Below are 23,938 nucleotides of genomic sequence, written 5' to 3'. Positions count from 1 at the left end.
TTATATTCCCTGCCTTATAGGCAGAGGTTTAAAAAAAAAAAAAGTGAGAATAAATTTCACAGTGTTTCTGATCCCTGTAGCGCACTGGAGTGAAAATTCATTCAGATCCCTCAAAGATGCTCAGCGGCTCTAGGTTCCTGGTGTTTAAGGGTCATCTCTCCTAAAGGCCACCATGCTGAAGGGAAGATACCATTTGCTGCATACAGTAATGAGGTCATGCTTAATTCTCATGTCAATAAGATGTGCCAAACATTTCTATTACTAACTGAGGTGCATAAAAACTCTTGTTAAAATTCAGGGCAACATTGGGCCTTCATACCAAAAACCCTAAAAAGCAGAGTACTTTTATTTCATTCATGGAGTAGATCAGGATTGGTTTTATTCCATTAACCTCTTTTAACTGCAAACTGTAAGAAAGCAACCATGGTGCTTGCCAAGAATACTATTTAATCATGAAATAGTTTACTTTATGCTATCAACCTTTTTTAGCAAGCAATTGTAACCATGTGCCAAAATATTTAAAATGAAATAAACTCCTTCAGAAAAACTATTTCCAAGAGGTATTTGAACTTCAGGATCATTACATGAGATAAAACCAACTGTAGTGACAGGCTACATTTAATTAGTTTTCATTAAAACATTTCATAAACTTATAACTGCACACCTTTAAGTGCCAGGACAGAGAGAGGCAGGACGATCAGTCAGAAAGTCATGTGCAGAAATTAGTCTGGGCTTATTCAATGCAGCTTTATGGAATCTGCAAGCCTGGAAGTACAACCTTACCGAAAGGTCATCTCCGCGAAGTACGTTCCCTGAGAGGTCCAGGTGGGTGAGAGTGGAGGCAGTCAGCGGGTTGGCACTGAGGGACTGAGAAAGGCTGTTCACCCCTGCAACATCAGGAAACCCAACCTCAGTTTCCCGTCAGGAGATGACATGAGGCTGTTTGTGTAAATCACTCAGCAGTCCCACACAACTGCGGAATTACAGTTAACCATGAACACAGACATCATGCAAGATCACTGAGATTAAGTCATTTTTGACACACCCTCAGAGAGGATAGGTGACACAGCCATCTCACAGCCTGGGAGGGGTGTGTGTGTATGCAGCGATGGAAGCGGCTATGCTCTGTTCTGCAGAGGACACAAAACATTTGACTTTCAAGTCCCAGAATGATGCAAGCAACCTCACTGACAATTTTCATTCTTTTCTGGATTCTGCCAGGTGATTCTTAACTCTGCAAATAGCATTTAAATGATACATGTGCATATTCTGATAATTTCATCTACTTAAGTACCAGAAAGTTGATGGAGGAATATACTGCTCTAGTTAAATGTGTCACACTCAAGGCTAAATTTGGAATAAAATGGAGTTCACAAAGAGTGAGAAGGTATCTACACACAATGTAAGAAGCAATCAAAAGGAAAAATTTTGAATTACTAATTACGCTCTTTACATACACAACATAAATGGCTCAAGGTAAAGTTAACTGAATTATGCTGATGACTCTACCTCCAAAAGCCATATATAAGGAGAGCAGACCACAGAGTAGAGACCTCAATGTTCTTTTCTATGTGGATGACAGTCACTGTCACCAGCCTGTCTCAACCTAGGGTGGCTGGATTTTATCAGGTCACCCTGTCATGTAGCAGTGAGGGCTCCCTGAAGTATGTCATTGTGAAACAGGAGCCTAGCAAAGTCTGGTCACTCCAGGGACTCAAACACTCTCAACAGTCCACAACATAATGGGATAAAGGACATAGCAGAGCTCTGTTTCAAAAGTCTGTGGTTCCTAATCATCTATTTCTAACCAGGGTAGACTTTCAAATTGTTTTGTCTATCTCTTGTTTCTTCAGTAGAATTTCTCTTGGAAATCCTAGCTTGTGTCAGTTACCTTAAAGAGAAAGAGGGAAGAAAGTTCTGCCTGGACATGGGCAGCCATGCTGGTGCAGAGGAGCCACGCTTGGTCTCCACGAAGAATCAGACTTGGTTAGGGCAGCAGGACTTGAAGAAAAGAGCTGGGGCTGCAGACAAGAGTGTTGCTGGAGCCCCTTCTGCTACATACAGGGCTACTATCTCATCTTCTGGTGTCAGGGAGAGGTTCTGGGTCTGGCTTGGGCCTGACAAAGGCCAGTGACCAATTTTTCAAGGGTGAGTGGATACTGAACATAGAGGAGACAGAAGCTTTGAATGGAAGATGTCTGAAGTACCAGGAAGTTACTTCTTGACTGTCAACCCAACATTTATTACATGCTTACAAAGTCCAGGGTGTTGGGAGATATACCTAAGACCCATTCCATTATCTGCCCTGGGAAAGTATAAAGATCATCATGCAAAAAATGATTAAAATCTAGTATGAAACATCAGTGTTATATAAGGAATATTTTTTCATTTCAAAAAATCTTTGTTAAAAACCACTGTGTACTACACAGCAGCTTCAGAGATCCAGGGATACCACTTCCCCAGTCAAAGACCAGCTTAGTGACAGACACAGACAGAAGATTCCATGGTTTATACATAGCTGTTCCTCTAAAGCCTCATAGGTAGGGCTTTTGAAAATCATGGGAATGCTAGAGCAAACATGACAAGAATTGGGGCTTGGTCAGCAGAGCTAGGTCACAGTGGGGGTGACCTGGCAAAGTATATCTATCTCCTAGCTTGTTCCTTCTCTCCCTGCTTCCTGGCCCCCATGAGGTGAGAGCAGCTTTGCTCCCACCAGGCCCCTCTGCCATGACATGCTGGCCTGGAGCCAGTCGGATTGTAACTGGGAGTCAAAACAAACCTTTCTTCAAGCCATGAGTGTCAGGTATTATGTCTTAGCAACTAGGAAAGTGACTGAGACAGATGACTGAAGATGGCCCTGCTACCCCTAGGTTCTGTATCTGTAGATTGAACCAACCACAACCAAAAACACTTCTTCAAACAATTCTAATGTGCATTGAACATGTATGGACTTCACTCGTGGTCATTATTCCCTAAATTATACTGTATAAGAACTATGTAGATTTACACTGCATTAAGTAATCTAGAAATGATTAAAAATACATAGGAAAGTATATATAAGGCTCTCTTCAAATACTACGTCATTTTATATGTGAGACTTGGAAAGCATCTGTGGATTTGGGTACCCAGGATGAGGGAAAGAACTCTGGAACCAATCTCCTGTATATACTGAGAGACAACTGTGCTCACTAACCAACCAGGAAATGATTAACAAGGAAGCAAGAAATAAGAGCTTGCAATGAAGTGGGTGGAGTTTCAGTGAACTGCATGTGACAAAAGGAAGCTTATAGGAAAGGATAACTTCCGAGATTGTCTCCTGTGATTGTTTCAGCTTCCAGCTTCCCTCACTGTGTCCTATTGAGAACATTCATGTTTTTATAAATGGAACAATTGAGTCTGAAACATATGGAGAATACCAGACTCTCATTAAGGAAATCATTTGTAAAATCATGCCCTTAGTGAGGTATTACAAAAGCCAATAAATAAATTCCAAAATTAGAAGGCCAAATTACTCCCGACAGCAAAACGCTCCTTGACACGTGTGGGCACTTGGCAGGTGGCCAACACAGAGCAGACTCGGGAGAGACTCGTGTTCTCAGCTCAGCCTCATGATACTGCAGGGGAAGGAAGGTTTCCTCCCCACCTTCTGCGCCTGTGCTCATCTGCCTACTTGGAGTGGAGCAGGAAATCGTGACAGTGTAGGACTGGAAAAAACCAGGACTTTTACAACCCAAGCTTGATGCAAATTTGCATGCCAGTCTCCATTCTGGCTGTCTAGTGATTTTCACCATCCCTCATGTTTATTATTGGATGTTTACAGCTGCAGAAAGGGGGTACCAGATGGCCCTGCCATGACAGAATCTGCCAGCCAGCGGGATGGTTGCTAGAAATCCAGAAACTCACATAGCTAACGTCTGAGATAGAAAAAGGACATGTGGAGCAGTGGGGATGTCACGGGGATTACTTTTTTTTTTATCTGTTTTAAATTATGAAGCCATGAACGTGAGTGTTTTTTGGGAACAAAAATATGTTAGTCAAATTCATTAGAAATATAAAACTGAGTTATTCTGAAACTGCAAACCTTTCAGAATTTATATATAAGCCTTTAAAAGTTAATTTTTAAAAATCCCAGCATGCTGGAGGCTGAGGCATGAGAATCACTGCAAGTTCAAGGGTAGCCTAGGCTAGTGAGCTCAAGTCAGCCCGAACTACAGAGAGAAACCCTGTGTCAAAAACAAACAGAAAGTATGTCAAGGTATTTGTCTTAAAAGGTACAACTTACAGTTCTTTGGGTCACATGTTATAAAGCAACATGGACACATTTTGATTTATACCTATTCTATTGCAGGACAGAGACAAACAGGAACTAGGACCCTCACTTCTGAAGGCACAGGCTGTGTGTCACTATCATCACAGAGATATACAGCCACCTGCTTTGCCATGTTGAGAGCAACAGGGCACCAATAAAAGGTGGCACAAGGCACCTGGGAACCAAACCCTATGCCAGGAAAGACAAATGATCACTACATCCTTCTGTTTGTTTTACAGTAATGGACAAAACAATGAAATAAAATGAAATCTTTGAAAGAATTTCTATCTTACAAAAATTATGCTTGCACTATGAAGCACATGGTAAAAGATGAATACTTTCATATGCAGAGAAGTCATTTAAATTCAGGAAAAACAATGTAAGCAGACCTAACAAAGAATGTGTACTGGTAACTTTCTATAAAGAAATTCAAATGATTAAAGACAGTAGGGAAAAATGATGTAAACGATGACAGGAGAAACTGAAATTAAAACATCAGAAGACTTTGGTATGCTTAAGAAAGAAATATAAGGGAAAATAACAGAATGAAAAGGGAGAGGTAACAATAGTATGAAGAAGTTTGTGGGGATCAGATGGAAATAAACATGAAAACAAGTCTTCAAAATGTACCGACTCTTTGAGCTAATAATTCTACTTAAAGAAATTCATCCTAAAAAATATTTAAAGAAATGACAATATATAGTGATCAAATTCACATTAGTGCTGCTGCCACTGTTTAAGAACTAACAATTATGTAATTGCATACTTACCGATTATTTAAATAAATTATAGAATATAATTTCAAACCTGGAATACCATGTGACCACTGAAGGTGGCAATGTGTTTATTGATGTAAGTGATCATGATTTGCTTTGTAGAGAAAAAAGATTATAGAGAAATAGTAAGGGCACGTGCATATGTGTACACATGTGCGTATCCGTATACACACACATTATGGACAGAAAACTGCACAGAAAGGTTGTCTCTCTGGTTGTCACCAGTGACACTCTCACAATGCTGGCATTAAAAATAATTTCTGCTTCCTTAGACTTTCTGGTATCCTCCGAATCCTTACCATGAATATGCCATGTACTGATAAGGTCCAGCATTAAGCTGACTTTCTGAGGTGTAACAGAGATTGTGCAGAGGGGCCAAACTCAGCTATAGGGTCTGGACATAGGTCCCAGTTCAGAAAACACTAACTCTTTGGAAAATCTCTCCACGGTAGTTGACTTTGCCTTAATCTTAACCATGTGTGCCTGAATTATGCGCACAGAAAATCATGAGACTTGTGGAACTAATTCCAATTTCAAATCACTCTAATGTAACTGCCCATTCAGAGCCATGTGCAACTGGCTGGATATAAAACCCAAGGGCCTGCTCTGCTTCCTTCATTGACCAAGGCACATTCAGTGACAGCCAGGGGCCAGGACACAGAAATCAGTGAGACAAAGTACTGATCACCCAGATACTGCAAGCCAGGAAGCCATCAAAGCACAAGGGGAAGATACTGCAGTAGATACTGCGGTGGGAGCACAGAGAAAGGCAGGAGCACCAGCGTGAGCTGTCAGGGTGAGCTGCAGGAGGCTGCTGTCTGGAAAGGCTTCAAAGAGAATGGGTCAGCAGGAAGAACTTAGAGGTGAGCAGAAATTCACAACATCTGCATACAGGGACACTGCGTTTGTGCCAGGTGGAAATGCACATATTTGAAAATACGGCAGCAGAAGATGAGGACAATGAAGGTGATGGTGGTGATGGAAGCTGCCAGAAATCACACTGTGTGTAGGTTAACTCATTTAAGCCTTCTACCCATGGTAAAAAAGATACTCTTATTTCTATCCTACAAATATAGCAGCTGGGGAACCAAAGGCACAATGCAAGCACGTTCACAGTAACAGCCATGTCAGGACTCAATCACAGGCCACGTATGGTGCCTTCAAAGGACGGGGAATCAGTTAAGATGCGGCAAGATGTTCCATTGAAGAAATCTCTTGAATGCCCACAGTAGTCCATAAACTGTGCGAGAGGCTAAAGTTACAGAGACAAAAGAAGTACAGGTCAAAAGAAAGCCTCGCTCTCATCGTAAAGACATTTCCTCAGTAATGTCACATGTGTGACGCAGAAAAAAATATGGAGGAAAGACCAAATGATTACGGTGCATCCTTGGGAATAAGGAATACATTTCAGCAGAGATCAGCTTTTATAAAATAAGCAAGAGCTCTCCAAGAAAATCTGGAGATGAAACAACTTTTCAAGCATCCAGTGCAAAGGACGGAGATGTATACAGGGATAGAATGAACGCAGGATAATTTCTGATGTTGTTACAGAGGTGCGAATGGGTAAAATAATTACAGAATTAGCAAGATTTGATGAGCAGCTGGATAAACGAGAGAAGGAAGAAGTGAATCAGGGCCTGGCGAGAAAATAAGGCAATTTCCAAACAGAAAATAGAAGCAAAAGAGGCTCTTGAAGGCTCTCAGCAGTGAGGCCCAATAATCTTGTGAATCAAAGACTCCATTTGACGGCTGGATGTAGGGTCAACTTGTTTTTCCCAGAATAAATCAAGAAAATACAACCAGATGCCTTTCAGAATGTGAGCTATGAGGCTAGAGACAGCCAGGGGTTTGTTCAACTGACTCAATGCTTAAAAAATTCCAAATCTGTACATGAATTTCAAAATTACTCTCTATTCTAAAAACACTTTAAAACATCAAATTGAAATCCTATAATGGTTTTATCTTAAAACTACCAGGACATATATTTTTAAATGCAGATAAACAGGATAGTTCTAACTACAGCAATATTAGAGGTATAATGGTAAGTAAGTAGCATATACTATACCTTTAGGTGACAATGAGGTTTTGGATAAATTTAAATGTTTTAATCCCTTTGGAAGTTTGGCAAACTGAATACTTAAAGAGGACACACCTGAGAAAGAAAAACAAGAGATTATTAGAACTTTCAAATGCTCAGAATTATGTTTTATCTGACAATGCATAAAAATTATTTGATTCCAATTATACTGACTACCTTTTTCTGCCTAAAGTAAGAGACTATTTTCTAACCATTTACAATTGGGACTCCTTTTTTTTTTTCCTGTCCCACCTATTGGGTAGGGGAACAGGAAGACTATTTAGAAAAAACAGTAACTGAATCTTTATCATTACAGATAATTTTCTTTGGGCCAAGTACCACCCTCTCCTCACGATCTTATTTAAAATGCAGATCCTCTGGGGAAGAGGAATATAATTGTTCCCTCCTTTTCTTTTTAACCTCTGTCTAATGAGTTGCTCTCTTTCCTGGATAAGCAGATGCATGCTCTTTAATTATTGTCAGGAAGAATGGAATAATATTAACTATTCGGATAACAGCTTCACTTTTAACAGATGGATTCCCATAGTTAATTGGCTTAGTGTTAATAACCTCAGAGCAACAGAGCATGTTTACATTTCTTATAGGTAGGTTTTGCAACTGTAGTAAGTCACGAACAATTAATATTATTGAAATCTAGGTATTCTTTAAATTCAGTGGCTAGAATAGAAGCTAGAAACACCAGTCTGCTTATTGCAATGAAAGTACAGGGTTAGGAGCTAAGTAATACACAAACAGGTGCTCACCCCTGAGGACCTCCCAACATGTCCACTTCCAGGTGGACCCACAGGCATGTTTTCTGGAAGGCTCCTTAAAGGGGACTAAGCTCATGTCCCCCTTGACTAATTCTTACATTCTGGGCAGCACTAAGAAACACCTCTGTTGGCTGCTACCCCACTATGCTACCCCAGAATGTCTATAAATCTTATTAAAATGTATAAGTACTACTGGAGATAAAACATTAAGGTCCTGCATCTTGACTACAACTTCAGAAGAGCTGAGTGTTCCAGGAATCCCTGCCTCTCTCTAGGGCGTTCCAGTGTCAAGAAAAAAAAATCACTTGATTAAACAATATTGAATAGAACACATCTCCAGATGTGAATATGCTAATCCTTAAGGTAAATCTACGCAATCTATGCTCTGGGGAGATAATGGCAGGGCAAGGGGGGGGGGACCAATAACTGTTAAAACGTGCTTAAGAAAAAGGGCAAAGTAAGGAGCAGGGGAAGAACAAATAAAAGGGAGAAATCCAAAACAAGTAGGAAAACAGATTTTCATCCAAACTGACCAATGATTACATTATATGTAAATACACTAAATACTCAAATTATGTCAATGGTGGCTTATCTGAGCAAAAATATCAAATGTTTTTAAGAGAAATATCTGAAAACATAGGTGTTCAGAAGAAGTGAACACAAAATGATGGGAAAACATATGTGCTATGATCATTAACTAAAAGATATATGGGGTACCTACACAAAGAAGTTACATTTTGAAGGTTTTAATAGAGATAAGTGCACATTTCATCAATGAGAAGGTTATAATCATCCTGAATCTGTATGCCCTATATAACATAGTCCACAAATATAAAAGTAAATCTGAATAACAGAAAGGAAATAAATGTGTTACTACACACATACACAATAACTGTAGAATATATTTCTTCAGAGAATTCACTGACGCAACTACACACTAAGCCATAGTCTCAATACATATTAGAATATTGCATAAGTACTGAATCATACCAAAAAAAAAATCTCTAACTGCCTTGTTTCATGTTCTAGAATTACTATTGCTACACTGGAATTAAGATATAAATTATAGCCAGAGGGTAATTATAAAATCTCAAAATAGTTATAAATTAAGTAACTCATTCTAAATAGCAAATGAAACCAAGAAAAAAATCACAATAGAAAACTTAAAATTAGTTTGAGTGAAGCTATAAGGCTAACATTTTTGAGCTATAACTAAAGGCATACTTAAGGAGAAATCCATAGTTGCAAGGACGCCACAAATAATTATCTAATAATCTCTACCTCAGGATTTTGAAAAATAGCAAATTAATTCAAGCCTAACACCATAAATGAAAATAAGGAAATAATAAAAAAGAAGCACTCAAGTAGAAAGCAGGAAAAAAATAAGCAATTCAACAAAGCCAATTCAAAGAGACTAGTGAAATAAATCCACGAAGATCAATAAAAAGTGTGTACATGTGTGGGAGAGATCAGGTTATCAAAATTGACTACTAAAAAAATTATCAGAGATCCAACAGACATTGCAGACATAAGTAAAGATGCAAAAGAATCTGTAAGCTAAACAAAAATCATTTTAGAAGAAATGAATAAATCCTTTATAAAAAAACACAATGAACCACCATTAATAAGAAATAATTTCTGCAGTGTTCTATCTATTCAGGAGAAGAAATCAGTCACTTTATATGCACAATTATGGATTTCTCCTTAAGTATGCCTTTAGTTATATCTCAAAAATGTCATTCCTGGGTTCAGCTAGAACTTGCAGTCCTTCTGCTTCAGCCTCTTAGATTGCAGGGATTACAGGCATGCACTACCATGTCTGGCTTACATTCCCTTTCTTGAAGTTGGTAGTACTTGCACAGTAGTGTTGACTTTGCAAAAATGCATTAAGACATACACTGGCACTCAAGTTTGGATCTTCAATGTCCCTAAAGTGCCAGGTGTAAGGTTGGTCTCCAGGTAAACTCTTTGGAGGTGGTAATCTGAGGGGAAGAGGGTGCTTGTGGGAAGTCCTTAGGTCTTAGGAGTGTAACTTCGAAGCGGACCATGGAAGCCTGGTCTCTTTCTCTTCCATACTGCTCCCTGGTAGGTGACATAAGTGATTTCATCCCCTTCTAGGATGGCTGCCTCAGCACAAACCCACAGCAAAGGGCTGATCACCCTCAGGCTGCAACTTCCCCAGCCCCAGCCTACACAGCCTCTTCCTTCACAAATGACTGCAGGTGCTCCATTATAATGACAAAAGCTGCCTAACACATTTGGGATCCAGGAGCTTTTCTGAGTGTAGATTATACTTCAGGTGAGAAAAATTATTTCAAAAGATTCAGGCTGTAAGAGTAAAAAATACTGGAACCTCACTTTTAAATTTTGATATGCATTATCATTGCCCACAATGACACATTCTTTTCTGTTTTCTTTTACCTATCAAAGTATATCCTTTAACAACATCAACAAAAACAATATCCTTAAAGCCATATTCTGCATATTCAAATCATTCTAAAAATATCATCTACTAGATAAAAATTTTATCTGCTAACACCTACCATTAAACTTTAAATTTGTTGTACTCTGGATGATTTACTTTGCTTTGTTCTTTGAAAAGATGACAATTTAAAACCATAGTAATTTTTTGTGTCTGTATTTAAATGAAAGATCAAAATGGAACACTGTTTGCCCTGCTGGAGATGCCCACCCACTGCTCACTCCTTAATGAGAAGCAGATAGGAATAAACAGTCCAGGAATATTTTCTCCAGAAATTACACCAAAAGTAATAAATCTGAATAAAGGTGAGTCCAATCATGTTGAATAGTTTTCTTTTTTAAGCAGGTATAAATGTAAACAGGTATAAAGGTATGGAAATAAAAGTATAGATAAAGATAATCTGGTTAATGTATTTTAATCAAATTCTAAATAAGCTTTTAGCAACACACAATGGCCACTTAAGAGCACATCTAATTAAAACCATGGTTTTATATCGTAGAGGAGGAAGTTTTAATAAGTGATTTCTCTTGATGCTTTGAAAGGAAACCAAGAATATAATTATAGTAAGATTAAGTGGTGATAGTTCTTTACTTATAAAAGAAAAAAATCCAGGACAAACTATTGCTTTCTTGATAAAATATTTTAATCTTGGCATTCACAATTTATAAATATACTGCATTGCTTTCTTGCTACCTACTAATGGAATGAGAGGCATAACCAGGAGGTCAGTACTGCTCACCTAAAATAGTATGAGAGCCAAGATGATCACAAGCTTTAAGTCTATAGGGATCTGGGAAACTTACTAAGACTCTGTCCCAAAAAGGTGTAAGTATAGCTCCCTGCAGAATGTACCTTACTAGTACTACTACTAACCACAATAGAGGGAGGGCTAAGGCATTGAGTGCAGTGGTAGAGTACAAGCTTCCCATATACAAGGTCCTGGGTTCAATCTCCAGCACCAAAAGGAAGAAAAATAATGAGAGAACTAAATTAATCTGTGACGTATATTCTCAAAATACACACTAGAGTAAAAGTAACTACCGTAGTCATGTCAGGGTAGAGCCTTGTGAATTAGTCATGGCATATCAATTTGAATAGAGTAAAACTACCTCGCAAATTAGTGGAGCACTGTTCTGAGTGCATATGTGGATGACTGACATGTAAGCCAGCAAACTGGTGGGGAAGACCCACCTCCAACGTGGGGGTACCAACCAATGGCCGCAGCCTGGATGAGATAAAGGAGAAAAGATACAGGAAAAGTCTCCAGTTTGGAAGAGCCTTGGTTTTCACCATGGCTTTTGGAGCTCAGCATCCAGTTTCTTGAATCTTCTAGTGAAGATCTGCCTGGAAACTCTACAGCAAACTTCCAGGCCTTTGTCCTGGATCACTCTTGTTCTGTAGCTTCCGTCTTCTTGGACTGATCAGCTCCTAAAACCTCCAGCACAGAGACAGCCACTGTGGATTCTCCTGACTGATCCTGTAAGCCTACCTAATGCATCTCATTGTATAATTATACATTCATCTTCCATTGATTCTGCTCCTCTGGAGAACCCTAATATAAACCCCTTAAATTAAATCATTGTACAACTAATTAAAATACAATAACTTATCAAATTTTAAAGTGCATATTTTTATTTCTACATTACAAAAAAAATCCCTATAGGAAAGCTTCATATATATTTCATATAAACAATTTTCCTATTCTACTTAGGGATGTAGTATACTACATAGTGTGAAAAACAATTTTATCTTGACTCAGTTTTATATGGATTAATTAAACTGCAAGAACCGGGGTCACTGCCAGCATTTCCATTAAGTTTAAATTCATTAGTTGGAAAAAATAATGCACTACAGTCCATTGCTAGGCTAATGTGCAAAACGTTTTAACATAGTACCTGACACACAGTAAATGCTCCAAGAGTCCTGGCTATCACAACAAAAATGATCAGGCACGATGCAAATACTGTAAGATGTAATCAACAAGGAGAAGCCACTGGCTCAGCCTTTCTAGAACCTGCAATACAGCAGGCTTCATTGGGCAGTAGACTTTCTAAGGCAACTTGGGCCTGGGATGGGGAAGCTGTCATGACATATATGAAAGAGTCCTCCCCCACGCAAGATGTCTTCAGAGAAAGAACTATAAACTGAAGAACTCAAAACACATAGACATCAACAATTAAGGCAGGTAATAAAGGTGGATTTTAAAGACAGATATTAGAAAGAGGAAAGATGAAGTATTTACCTTTTGGAAGAGAAAGTTAGGAGACTGACCACTTAATCTCTAAAAATGTTATAGACTCCATTTTGACAAAGTTCAGAGATGGGAGTCTTGGTAAAGACTCTCAAACTGATGGTGGCTAGCAGTTAAAACCTCAAGAAAAACCATTTACTTTTTTTTACCTTCCCTGTACTTTCTGAAACATTCACTTTATGATGCTACATAAGCAACTAATTACCTTTCAGATAACCTTTCCTCACCCACACAAAAAAGACTACAAGAGTCTTTTAAACTTCTGGCCAAAACTCTTCAATTCAAACTTTTGGCCAAAACATAGAGCATAGCCTTTAGGGCTGTGAATTTAAATTTACTGCTACAAGCTACAAGGTTTCACTTGGAGATATTAAAAGATGGATTAGCTTTCTTATAAATTCTTTTAGTATGTGTCAAATTTAGAAGAAAAAAATGGCCTAATCCTTATTTCTTCCTCCAAAATGAAGCTATTATTGCTCCTTCTGCTGCAAAGCATTTTGCCTAATAAAAAAGTAATTATCAAATATTTAAATGACAATTTGAAATCTGATGTTATTATCTTACAAACACAGAAAATTGAATTTGACATTGCAAATTTAACCCCATTAATCATGTATGCACTTGAAAACTAATACTTGGAAATTCTGGCGTCACTATGATTTATTTGGTAGAAAAAAGGCAGAACGGTAGGTCTTTGTTAATTTAGAGCAACGATATTAATAATTTAACAAAATTCTGCCTGTGGATTCTGGCAACATGATATAGGGAAACAAAGTCCTATATTTGTCTGTTAGACAACATACAGTTTAAACATCCTCTATGGCCAAACATGGGTGAGTTCAACTTTTAGGTTTGTATCAGTTCACAGAGTTTCCATGGAAAGCTTAAAAACACAAAGAAAAGTGAACAAATAAAACACAATAACCTATTTTTACTTTTTAAATTAAAGTGAAAGACTTATGAATTAGGAATATGAAAACAAAAAAAGATATTGCAAAAAGTGGTATCAAATACTTAACTTTGGAATGCTCTAAAATCCCAACTTGTCATTTTTAAAATATGCTTCATTCTATATTCATATTATATAAGCATAAAAATATTCAATTAGAATACTATGATGAATCCAAAAAAAGTACTTCACATCTTATGTCCATCCCTTAGGACCTCAGTATCTAAAACATTAATGGTTTAAGAAAATGTAGCGATATATATCATGGAATAAGCCAGAGTTTCAGTGTTTTTTTTTTTTTTTTTTTCAAAATAGCAAACATTAAATTGTTCCATTCCCTTTGCAACAGAAATGTATATAACCAAATAAGAACACTGCCATACACAGTACGGGAGACTGACTGACAGGTCAGGAAATCCTAGACAGGAACAGGAAGAAATGTACCGGGTACCACTCTGCAAGCTTTGTCCAAAATATGTAAATACATCGTGCTTCCTCATCTGAAGACAGGAATGACAATATTTGTCTTGTCTATCTTTGTGGGTTATTTTTATGAGTGAAATAAAGTAGTAAAAGCTAACATTTACTGAGCAGATGGCATGTAACAGGCTATTCTTATCCTTTTGTGTATATAACCTCATTTAATTCTTAGAACATCTTTAGTCTGTGTTTATTATTATTACCTATTTTAAAGCCAAGGATAAAAAACAAGGATAAAAGAGAAGATAGGTGACTTGTACAAGACAACTTAACTAATATAATGGAGCCCAGAATTAAATCCATGGACTTTTAACTACTCAAAACACTGATGTATACATACTGAGAGACATGAAAGGCAAAACAGACCAAAAAATATAAGCAACAATCCCAGAACCCACATCCCTGTCTTATTTAGAAAATTAAACCGGAGCCATGAACCAGAATACATGAGCTTGGCCAAGTGATGCCACGCTGTCAGCTGAGCCTTCAGCCTTGAGAAAGAATCTATGAGGTCTCAGGACATGAAAGGTAGACATCAAACCCGAGATACCACTTCCAAACACAAGATACCTCCTCAAACTCTGATATGCAGATTGAACTCTTCCTGCATATCTCTCTCTGCATATTGCAGAGGTGCTATCTGGCCTCCTACCCAGCCCAGCTCCCAAAACTCACATACTTCCCCCATTCTCACAGTCACTTTATCTCAGAGCCGCTCCCCTCTTCAGTAAAACCTGAGTTCAGCACTGGGTTAAGCCTCTGTTCTGGTTGGCCATTGTTCTGACTGAACTTATAGGACCTCCTTGGCTCCCCAAAACTACTGATACATATTTATCTCTATTTTCACTGTGGAGTGTATTGGAAGTGATACACTGGAATTATCTATTGGAATTCCAATAACTTTCCCCTGGAATTACAAATGTGGACTGCATAGGAGCCTAACAAGGCCAGTAGAGAGGGTTTTCTGCACTGGGGTACTTCAGGACCACACTTGCAAAAGAGCAGCAGTCTGACATTGGGTTTTTGTATTGTCAGGCCTCTTAACATGGGGACAAAATACCCAACATCAATGCTTTAAAGGAAGAAATGATGGCTCACAGTTTCAGAGGTTTCCAACCATGGTTAGCTGCCTCCAAAGCAGAAATATCATGGCAGAAGAGTATGTGGAGCAAAGCAGCTGGCTTCACAGCAGCCAGGAAGCAGAGCACAGGGAACTGTACCAGTAATAGACTTATCCTCCAAAGGCCTATTTCATGACCCACTGCCGCCAACCAGGCCCCACCTGCTACCAGTACATTCAGCTATGAGCATCGACGACAGATTAATCCACTGATGAGTAGTCTCCCATGTTCCAGTCACTCTCCAGGCATCTCCTAACCCATTTATACCAAAGTCTCCCATGTTCCAGTCACTCTCCAGGCATCTCCTAACCCATTTATACCAAAGATTACAATGTTCAAAACTTTTGCATGAAATTAATATACTGTATGTGACCTAGAAAAATTCTAGGAACAAGAATTTGAGGAAAAATTCATTTTTATAATATTTATTATAGACATTCCAAAAATGGAATAGCTGGCACAAAAAGAGTAATCTAGTCAAGTGGACAATTAAGATTAACTGGCACAATTCAAAAACATCATTGAATAAGATAATGCAATTTGGAATAAAGTGAGTTGAGAATATAAGGACAGTCAAGCCTGACAAGCCTAAGGTCACGTAAACCTGGCAAGGTTAACTAGCAAAACCTGAACACAGAGTCTATAATGCTAGCTAGAAAAGGAAAGTAAGAAGAAATGAGCAGCAACAGGAGGAGGGTGCACCAAGTTCTCAGAAAACACTGAACTTCAACCCAAGAATCAACATCAGATCCAAAGAGTCTCGGTGAGGAAGACCAAGAATACACTGCCTCGGACACATTATCACCCCAGAGGACTTGCCACAGGGAGTTAATCAAGGTCAGTGGGTAACAGCAGGGGTTTTCAATCCTTTTCCACTATGGCAAACATAAAGAATCAGATCTGACATCAAGATGCAAGAAAACGCATGCAAAAATAAGTACATGTTCATATTAGAAAACTAAAACTAAAATTTCTCTGAATAATGCACTCTTACATTTTTTTCTTTCATATCTTTTTCTTTTTTAAATACTTGCCATAAACTATTGAAACAGGTTTAATGACCTCCTACTGAGTCTCAATCTACTGCCTGAAAAATATAAAAGTTAGAAAAAGACCAACAGTAAGTTGCTGAACAAAATCTGTCTTGCAGCCGACCCGAAACCAGCGTGTGTGTGTGTGTGTGTGTGTGTGTGTGTTGTGTGTGTGTAGTCACTGCCCTACAGTCACTTCACTGCATGTGTGCACTGCACCTCCATTCACTAAGTCACACTCTCTCCTCCTGTCCTTCACACGTAGATATGTCAAGGAAGCCAAGCTGTAAAGAACAGGGATTTGCTGTATCAACACTCATATCACAAGCTCAGGAACCACACTTTATATCTGTAAGTTTCTAAATGAGACCCTGAGAGAAAAGTTCAGGTGCAAAATCAAATTCCACTTAGCCTGTAAATTCCTCACAACTCTGGGCTGCTCCCTACTAAGCTCCTGCGTGCCCTGCATTTCTCTGAGTTTCCTTGTAAATAATCTTCATTGGCCTGTTTCTTATCCACCACACAAATGAATTCCAGGCTCCTCTCCATTGTTTTTACTGTTTTCAAAGATTAATACCAGCATGGAAAAGCTCAGAGATAAAAATTACAATTTTTCTTCTCCAGCTTGAAATTTCAATAAATATCTCACACATGATTACATTTTTTTTAGAAGTTCTGACCCATAAGTAGCAAAGCTACTCACCATTTTAGATAATTAGCTTGAATAAAAGAAGCAGTGAAGGGTTTGTATGGCAGAGGTTCAGTCACATGAGTGAAGGAAAGGAGGAGAAACAGATGCTGGCAGCTCCCCAGCTGCAAGCCCTGCCAAATGAGCCCAGAAGGGTCAGAGATGAGGCGGCTTTGGTCTGTGGAGACACGCTGAGGAGCACAAGGACTTCAGGGCATAAGAGCACAAACCACACTGGAGGGTGACTGTGTGCACAGGCGGGGTGTGGAAAGCGAGCTTGCAGGGAGTCCTGGGGTGCAGGTTGGTGGCAAGACACACAAAACTGAGTCTCAGAGATAGGAGAGTGAAGGGAGAAAGCACAGGAACAACATCTCTGAACACGTTCTCAGTCAATACAAATGAAATGCCCTACGCTGTGCCATGATCTTCATGTGCTACTTAGAAAACAGCAAAACACAATGAAAAAAGTATTAACTGATTACAGACCAGGTCTTACAGTGGATGCTGTGTGTCTCAGGAAGGACGGGAGGAGGGGCAGTCTGTGTGGATGAAGGAAACAGGAGGCGAAGGAGTGGGAAATGCCCAGTCAGGGATGATGTGAGTGTTGGAACAGGAGCTCAAACCAAAGGGTCACGAGGTGCCACAGAGAGGGCCTCATACTGAGGTGCCGAGATGTCCAGCATGGCAGCACCTCCCAGCGCGTGGGTCCAGAAGAGGACAGGTGAGGAACTCTCGGCTGGGCTGCACTCCCTCATCTCACCAGTGCGGGTGGTCCACGGCTCCTCAGGTCTCCGTGTCACAGCAAGTGCCAGACTTTCATTTTCACTCCCGTTTGCTGAGCAGGAATCCATGGTACAGACAAGCCACATGCTCCTTACCCACTCACTGGGGAGGGACATGGGGACTGGGTCTACTCTCAGGCCTCTAAGTATTCACTGCTTTTTATAGGCACATATGTCTCATTTCTCTCGGATGATACCTGGGAGTGGAACTAATGGAGCTCTGAGTAAGTCTGCACTTCACATTTTAAGAAACAGCCTGGTTGGTTTACAGTGTGTGTGTGTGTGTGTGTGTGTGTGTGTGTGTGTGTGTGTGTGTGTGCGCGCACACACATGTGCATGCTCATGCGTGCATGTGTGTCCCCCCCGCTTCCTTATGTCCCCTAAAACACTTATTCACTGAGGAGTGTATTTCTGGCTGCCAGTGGCACCTAACTGTGATTCTAATTTGCATTTCTCTGCTGACTAAGGAGGACCTCATCCTTGCCTGGACTCCACTCACTTCCAAACTCAACTCCAACAACTACCTCCCTCTAGTAACTTTGCCCTGTCAGTTTATAAACTAGCTGATTCTCTCCCATCTCAACAGAGTGCAAAAAGCTCCCCTGATGTGACGGTGATCTTGATGATCTCTGCTTTGCCTCATTCTCCTCTCCATAGCTTCTGACTGATGGAACAAACAGCTATTTCTCCTAAAGGAATTATCACATCCAGAGAAGCTTCTATCCCAGTACTATGCATTATTTTCAGCAGCACCCTTCTCTCTGAGGGTGCTTTTTACGTGGTTTCCTTGTCAATTCCATCCTCAGAGTCATCACTGTAGAACACAGAAGTCACCACCGAGGATTTTATTTTAATACTAACTACATGGGTTTCTTTTCAACACAGAACAATGTATCAATAACAAAAAGCAAAACCATCTATATCAGTATCCTCAGCTCAACTGAATAATTAATCTTCATCAAATATATAACACTGAAAGATGAAAGGCCCTGTTTAACAATGCTGGAAAACATTCACAACAGAAAATGAAACCAGAACATTCCCTCCAGAGATGTAAGATTCCAACCTTAACCCCAACCATAAATGTTCATCTACTGAGAATTTGGTCTCAAGTGTCCCTTCCAAAACCCACTAACTCTTCCAACTACTGATACATAGTATGAATATCCTCCTTTTTGTTCTGTATCATTCCCAAAAAAGTTAATCAGGTAATAAAAAGTTTAGCATAAGTATTTTCATAAAAGGGCAGAAAAAACTAGAAGCAACAGTGCACTAACAGCATGTATAACACAACTAAACCAAGCTCAGTATCGCCCTCCACCATGGCTACATTAAACCGCGCAGTCCTCTTAGGATTCTGGTATTGACGGTATGTGGTGATACCTCTGTCTTCCAGTGGATTTCCAGCAAGGTTGATCGTGTGGAGTCCTGAGTTGGGATTATGTGCTAGAGCGAAGGCCAGTTTTTGTGCAAAATCTCTGCAAGTAAACAAAGTAATGAAAACAAGTATTCACGATGTAAAACTATTCAAACAAAATATTTAAAGATCAAAACAGAGTGAAACCAAAAAAATCAGAACCCTCCTTTAGGATACTAATATATGTAATATGTCTTATATAAACATGCATTAATACATCATTTGAGAATAAGTCATAGCCAAAAAATGGTTCATTTCAATTTGCCAAATCTTCATTCAAATGCAGACAGAAAATACATAATTTTCTTTAAACATACATTGCTGAATGCTAGTAATGCTATTTGACCTCCCCATAATTTATTTTAAAAATCCTGGATCAAAGTCTGCTTTTCTTGAAAATTCCTAGTAGGCTACTCTGTATCTTTTTTTCTCATTTTACATAATACTCATGAGTGTAAAACTCATTATTATAATTACTGAGTTAAGGTTATAATTGCTAGCATATTTTATTTTTTAAAAACCACTATTTTAGTTCTATTTAACTTGAAATGATGGCTAAGTGCAATGATTACAAAATGTCAACCTCGATCAGTTGGCAGTTGGAAAGTCTTTGTTCTAACAGATTCTAACTCATGCTCTTAAAAGCCAAGGCTGAATAGTCTAATGGTTTATCTAGTGAATAAACCACTAGATAAAGACTATAGAAGTGATAACCTGAGAAGGGAGAAAAGTGACTAAATTGATCAAAGCAAAGCAGTAAAACCATATGAAATATGACAACTACATGATAATAAAATCTTCATATAACACCCACACCAGGAAAAGCACTATTCTAAGTATCTGCAGATATTAATTCATTTATCCTCACAAATTTAATTCCACGAACACTATCATTATCCTCTTTTTAAAGACATGGACCTGAGGCATAATGAAACTAAAATGCTTATCCAAGGCCAGGAGTTCTTTAGCAGTACATTATTTACACTCAAAAGTGTCATGCAACACAGTAATTGAAAGCGTCATCAAATTTTTGACATTCATGATAATAATGGTATACAGGGATTTCCTCTTACCCTGGGAAAACATTATATTCTACACATGAGAATCATAATCTTTTTTTAAAACTATGCATTAATTAGAGCAGATGGTATAAAGTTTTAAAGCAACACAGTCATATATTCAAAAAAATAACTTACATTCTAAGTCCAGCATTTTCCAACACCAATTCTTCCAGTCGATTAGACCTACTCACCACCCTCAAGATCTGTTCACAGACATCTGTGGACTGTAACAGAAAACATTTTGACTAATTTTCCAAAAGCCTAATAATGAAAAAACTCACTTCACTGTTATAAATCTATGCAATGCACTTTCAATTAAATAAATCATTCATTCATTTGTCCACTCATTCAACACTTGTTGAGTGAGCACTGTCCCCAAGACAACCCTGGGCCTACAAGGACACAGAGGATAAGCTCGTTGGCTTTCAGATCACACCATCCAGAATGGAAAAGAGAAAACATGATCACTACAAACTGAGTTTTTGTGTCTCCAGCCCCTAAAACTCGTATGCTGCCAGCCTAATAATGTGATGGGTCTTTGGGAGGCGACTGCACCATCCAGGCACAGCCCCGTGAATGGGATCACTGCTCTGATAAAAAGAGGTCTCAGAGAGCTCCTTGCTCTTCAGCCACACAAAGACATGGCCAGATGGCATCACATACAAACAAGAAAGTGAGTCTCCCAACACAGAACCTGACAATCTCTTAAGTATGAGCTTCCCAGACTCCACAACTGTGAGAAAGAGAGTTCTGTTGGTTATAACTCATCCAACCTACATTATTTTGATATCAGAAAGCCCAAACAGACTGACAAAGGAAATACTTAATAATGACAAAATAACAAAAAGGCCATTTTGTTAGCATCATGAAAACATGCAGGTCCATCTCACCCATCTTGAGAAAACACAAAGATTGTTACACGGAAGGAGCCATCCCAGTGGAGAGCTGAGGATTAAATGGTGGTGGTAACCTTGGTGGTGCTATGGGTTAGAGTCTCGCCCCAGGCCAGGCACTGACCTAGACCACGTATTTCACTGAGAAGCCCACTAGAGAAGGTTTAGGATTATTTTCTTTGTATATATTTTCTTTATATAAGAAATGAAAGGCATAAAGAGGCCACATACTTCTCTAGGGAGACTAAAAAGCACTTGATAAATGGGAACTAGTAGCATGATGTTCCTTCTAGTATTTGGTAAAACATAACAAAGGGGGAAGCACCTTGATAATAGAAAACAGTTAAAGGTCTGTTATATTAATACATTTTGAAAAACATTATGTAGTTAAATAATTCTGGAAATATTCTAACTGATTAGAATACAACGTTAAATGAAAATGCATAATTAGAATAAAATATTACAAAAATTAAAATGAGTAAATAAGCAACCAAAATCATCTTTTTTTTAAGACAGGGTCTCACTATGTAGTTCAAACTGGCCTTGAATCCAGTGTTAGCCCTGGCTGGCCTCAAACTCACAGTGATCCACCTGCTCAACCTCCTGACTGCTAGGGTTATAGGTGTGCACCTTCATACCCAGCCACATAACAAAATCCTGATCGAACTATGAAAACTAAAGAATGTCCATGGTGTACAATTGTACCTTTCTTTAAATGTTTTCTTAAAAATTGGATATGTCAATGTTTTTAGATTGATATTGGCTTTATTCTAAAATTAACCATAATGGGAAGAGAATCTGAAGTGACATGAACAGGTTCTGTAGTCAAGTGCCCTTTAAACACCCAATATGGAAATTCCCCAAGTCCCAGAACTTCCATGGTTCTCATTATTCTTCTATGCTGTTTGATTCTGCTCAGTCCATGATGCCACTTTCAAACTACTCCTGGGCTTCTAATGTGTCCCAACAGACTGATGAGGGAAGAGAAAAGTTACTTCCCATTGACCTGATGCCTACAATCTGCATTATGCTGACAGTGGTGATTTTCACAATGGTGACTCATGATCTTTGTCTGAAAATTACATCCAAGGGGACTGATCTTATTCTGTGTTGTCATGATGAAAGTGATTACTTAGATAATGTTTTTAAAGGGATTATCCTAATTTTCACAAGCAATTCATGGGGTCATTACCTTTTCTGGCATCCAGAAAATTTATCAAAATAGCACTGTGAAGATTTAGTGTACATACTGGGTATCAATATTGCAATAAAAACATTAAAGAAAGTGTATTAAGGTGTGTCCAAGTTTTCTTTAAGAAGCCAGGAGGAAAGAGTCATTCTGCATTACAATTATCTAAGTCATTCAGGGTTATATTTATCCAGCTAACTTAATAATTATTAAATGTCAACTATTGCAAAGCATTATTTTCCACATTAAAGAACATATAGAAATGAGACTTTGAAAGAGCTACACATACAAACCTAGAATCCTAATAAAATTGCAGTTATTTCCAACTATCTATAGCATAATAAGCAATGATTTAGAAATTTTCCCTTAAAAATCTTACTGAGGCCACCTTCCATTTAGCTGAAAATCAAATGCACTCTGGGCTTACTGGCACATGCCTGCAATCCCAGCAATCTGGGAAGCTGAAGCAGGAAGTTCACAAGTACAAGCAGTGTCTGGGTAGTTTAGCAACTTAGAAAAACCCTATCTCAGAATTAAAGCTAAATTTAAAAAAAAAATTGCAGATGTAGTTCTGTGCAAAGGCCCTAGGTTTACTCCCTAGTCCAAAAAAAGGAAGAAGGAAAAAAAAAAAAAAGATAAAAAAAAATCAAATGTATACAACAAAAACTGAAATATAAAGTAATACAAAAGAAAATAAGGAACTTTAGAACTAAAAAGGAGCTACATACAGTCTCTGTATAACCACATCAGTTTTTGAAAGACACAATGAAACTGACTGACTTGGCTGAGTTACCAAACTGAGAAAGTTGAGCAAGATTCAACTCCAATGCTACAATATTTTAGTGAATTAAGATTGCTGGGCAGTCACGTGTTTCAGCCTGGTATACACTTGCAGGCCCAGCTATTCATAAAGTTGAGGCAGAAAGACTGCAAATTTGAGGGCAGCCTGGCATCTTCGCAAGACCCTGCCTCAGAATACAAGAAGGGCAGAGGACGTCACCCAGGGGTATAGCATTTGTCTAGTATGTGCCTGAGGTTCAAGCCTCAGTACTGAAAAAACAAAACAAATCCCACAAAAAGAATGGACAGAAACAGGATCCTCACCACTTTTGTGGTTTTTTTCCCTAAATCTTCTATACAGACTAGAATGAGTGACTTCCAATTTATTTATAAAACCAGCACAAATCATAAAAGTCAAAATTTTCTCATGGTAGCTTGGCATAGGAGACTTTTATTGGGCTAAGAATAGTCTTAGCAATCTGGAGAGCTCATATAACTTGACAGGAAACCATTTATTTAAATCACAAGTTGATTTAAAAAAAAAATCCCTGAACATTGTGCTCGTGTAGTTGTCCTGTCCATCAAATAACTAAAGGTTAGAAAGTGCTCCCAGAATGCCCACTACAGGGTCATCACAGGATAAAGGCTCATCTCTCCCCTAACTTCGGGTGAAAAACACAAAATCACTTTTGTTTTAAAGGGAGCCATAGAGCCACAGAGACTACTTTGTATCCTATAATATCAAATATTAAAAATAAGTGCACACATGTATTTTTTTGTTTGTTTAAATCTCAGTTAAGCACAGTTAGGTAAAGGCAGTCCTCAAACCCAGTCCTTCTGCTTCCTGTCACCCCAGGCCACCCAATAAGTCACACACGC

General features: G+C 38.6%; 1 protein-coding gene across 8 annotated transcripts in view; it reads right to left on the bottom strand.

The window, feature by feature from the left end:
* Carmil1 (capping protein regulator and myosin 1 linker 1) overlaps positions 1-23,938 on the bottom strand; it is a 300,958-nt gene that overhangs the window by 113,770 nt on the left and 163,250 nt on the right. For all 8 annotated transcript variants that reach the window (XM_063259966.1, XM_063259967.1, XM_063259968.1 and 5 more), the window contains 4 exons: positions 20,333-20,421; positions 19,103-19,197; positions 7,151-7,237; positions 784-887 (listed from right to left, as the gene is read on the bottom strand). In XM_063259966.1, coding sequence (XP_063116036.1) covers positions 784-887; positions 7,151-7,237; positions 19,103-19,197; positions 20,333-20,421 — 375 coding nt within the window. The remainder of the gene's footprint in view (positions 1-783; positions 888-7,150; positions 7,238-19,102; positions 19,198-20,332; positions 20,422-23,938) is intronic.

The sequence above is a fragment of the Cavia porcellus genome, unplaced genomic scaffold (genome assembly GCF_034190915.1).
Source record: "Cavia porcellus strain 051 isolate PalLab524CR breed Dunkin Hartley unplaced genomic scaffold, mCavPor4.1 scaffold_13, whole genome shotgun sequence".
Classification (NCBI taxonomy): Eukaryota; Metazoa; Chordata; class Mammalia; order Rodentia; family Caviidae; genus Cavia; species Cavia porcellus.
This window is presented reverse-complemented; position numbering and strand designations above follow the sequence as displayed.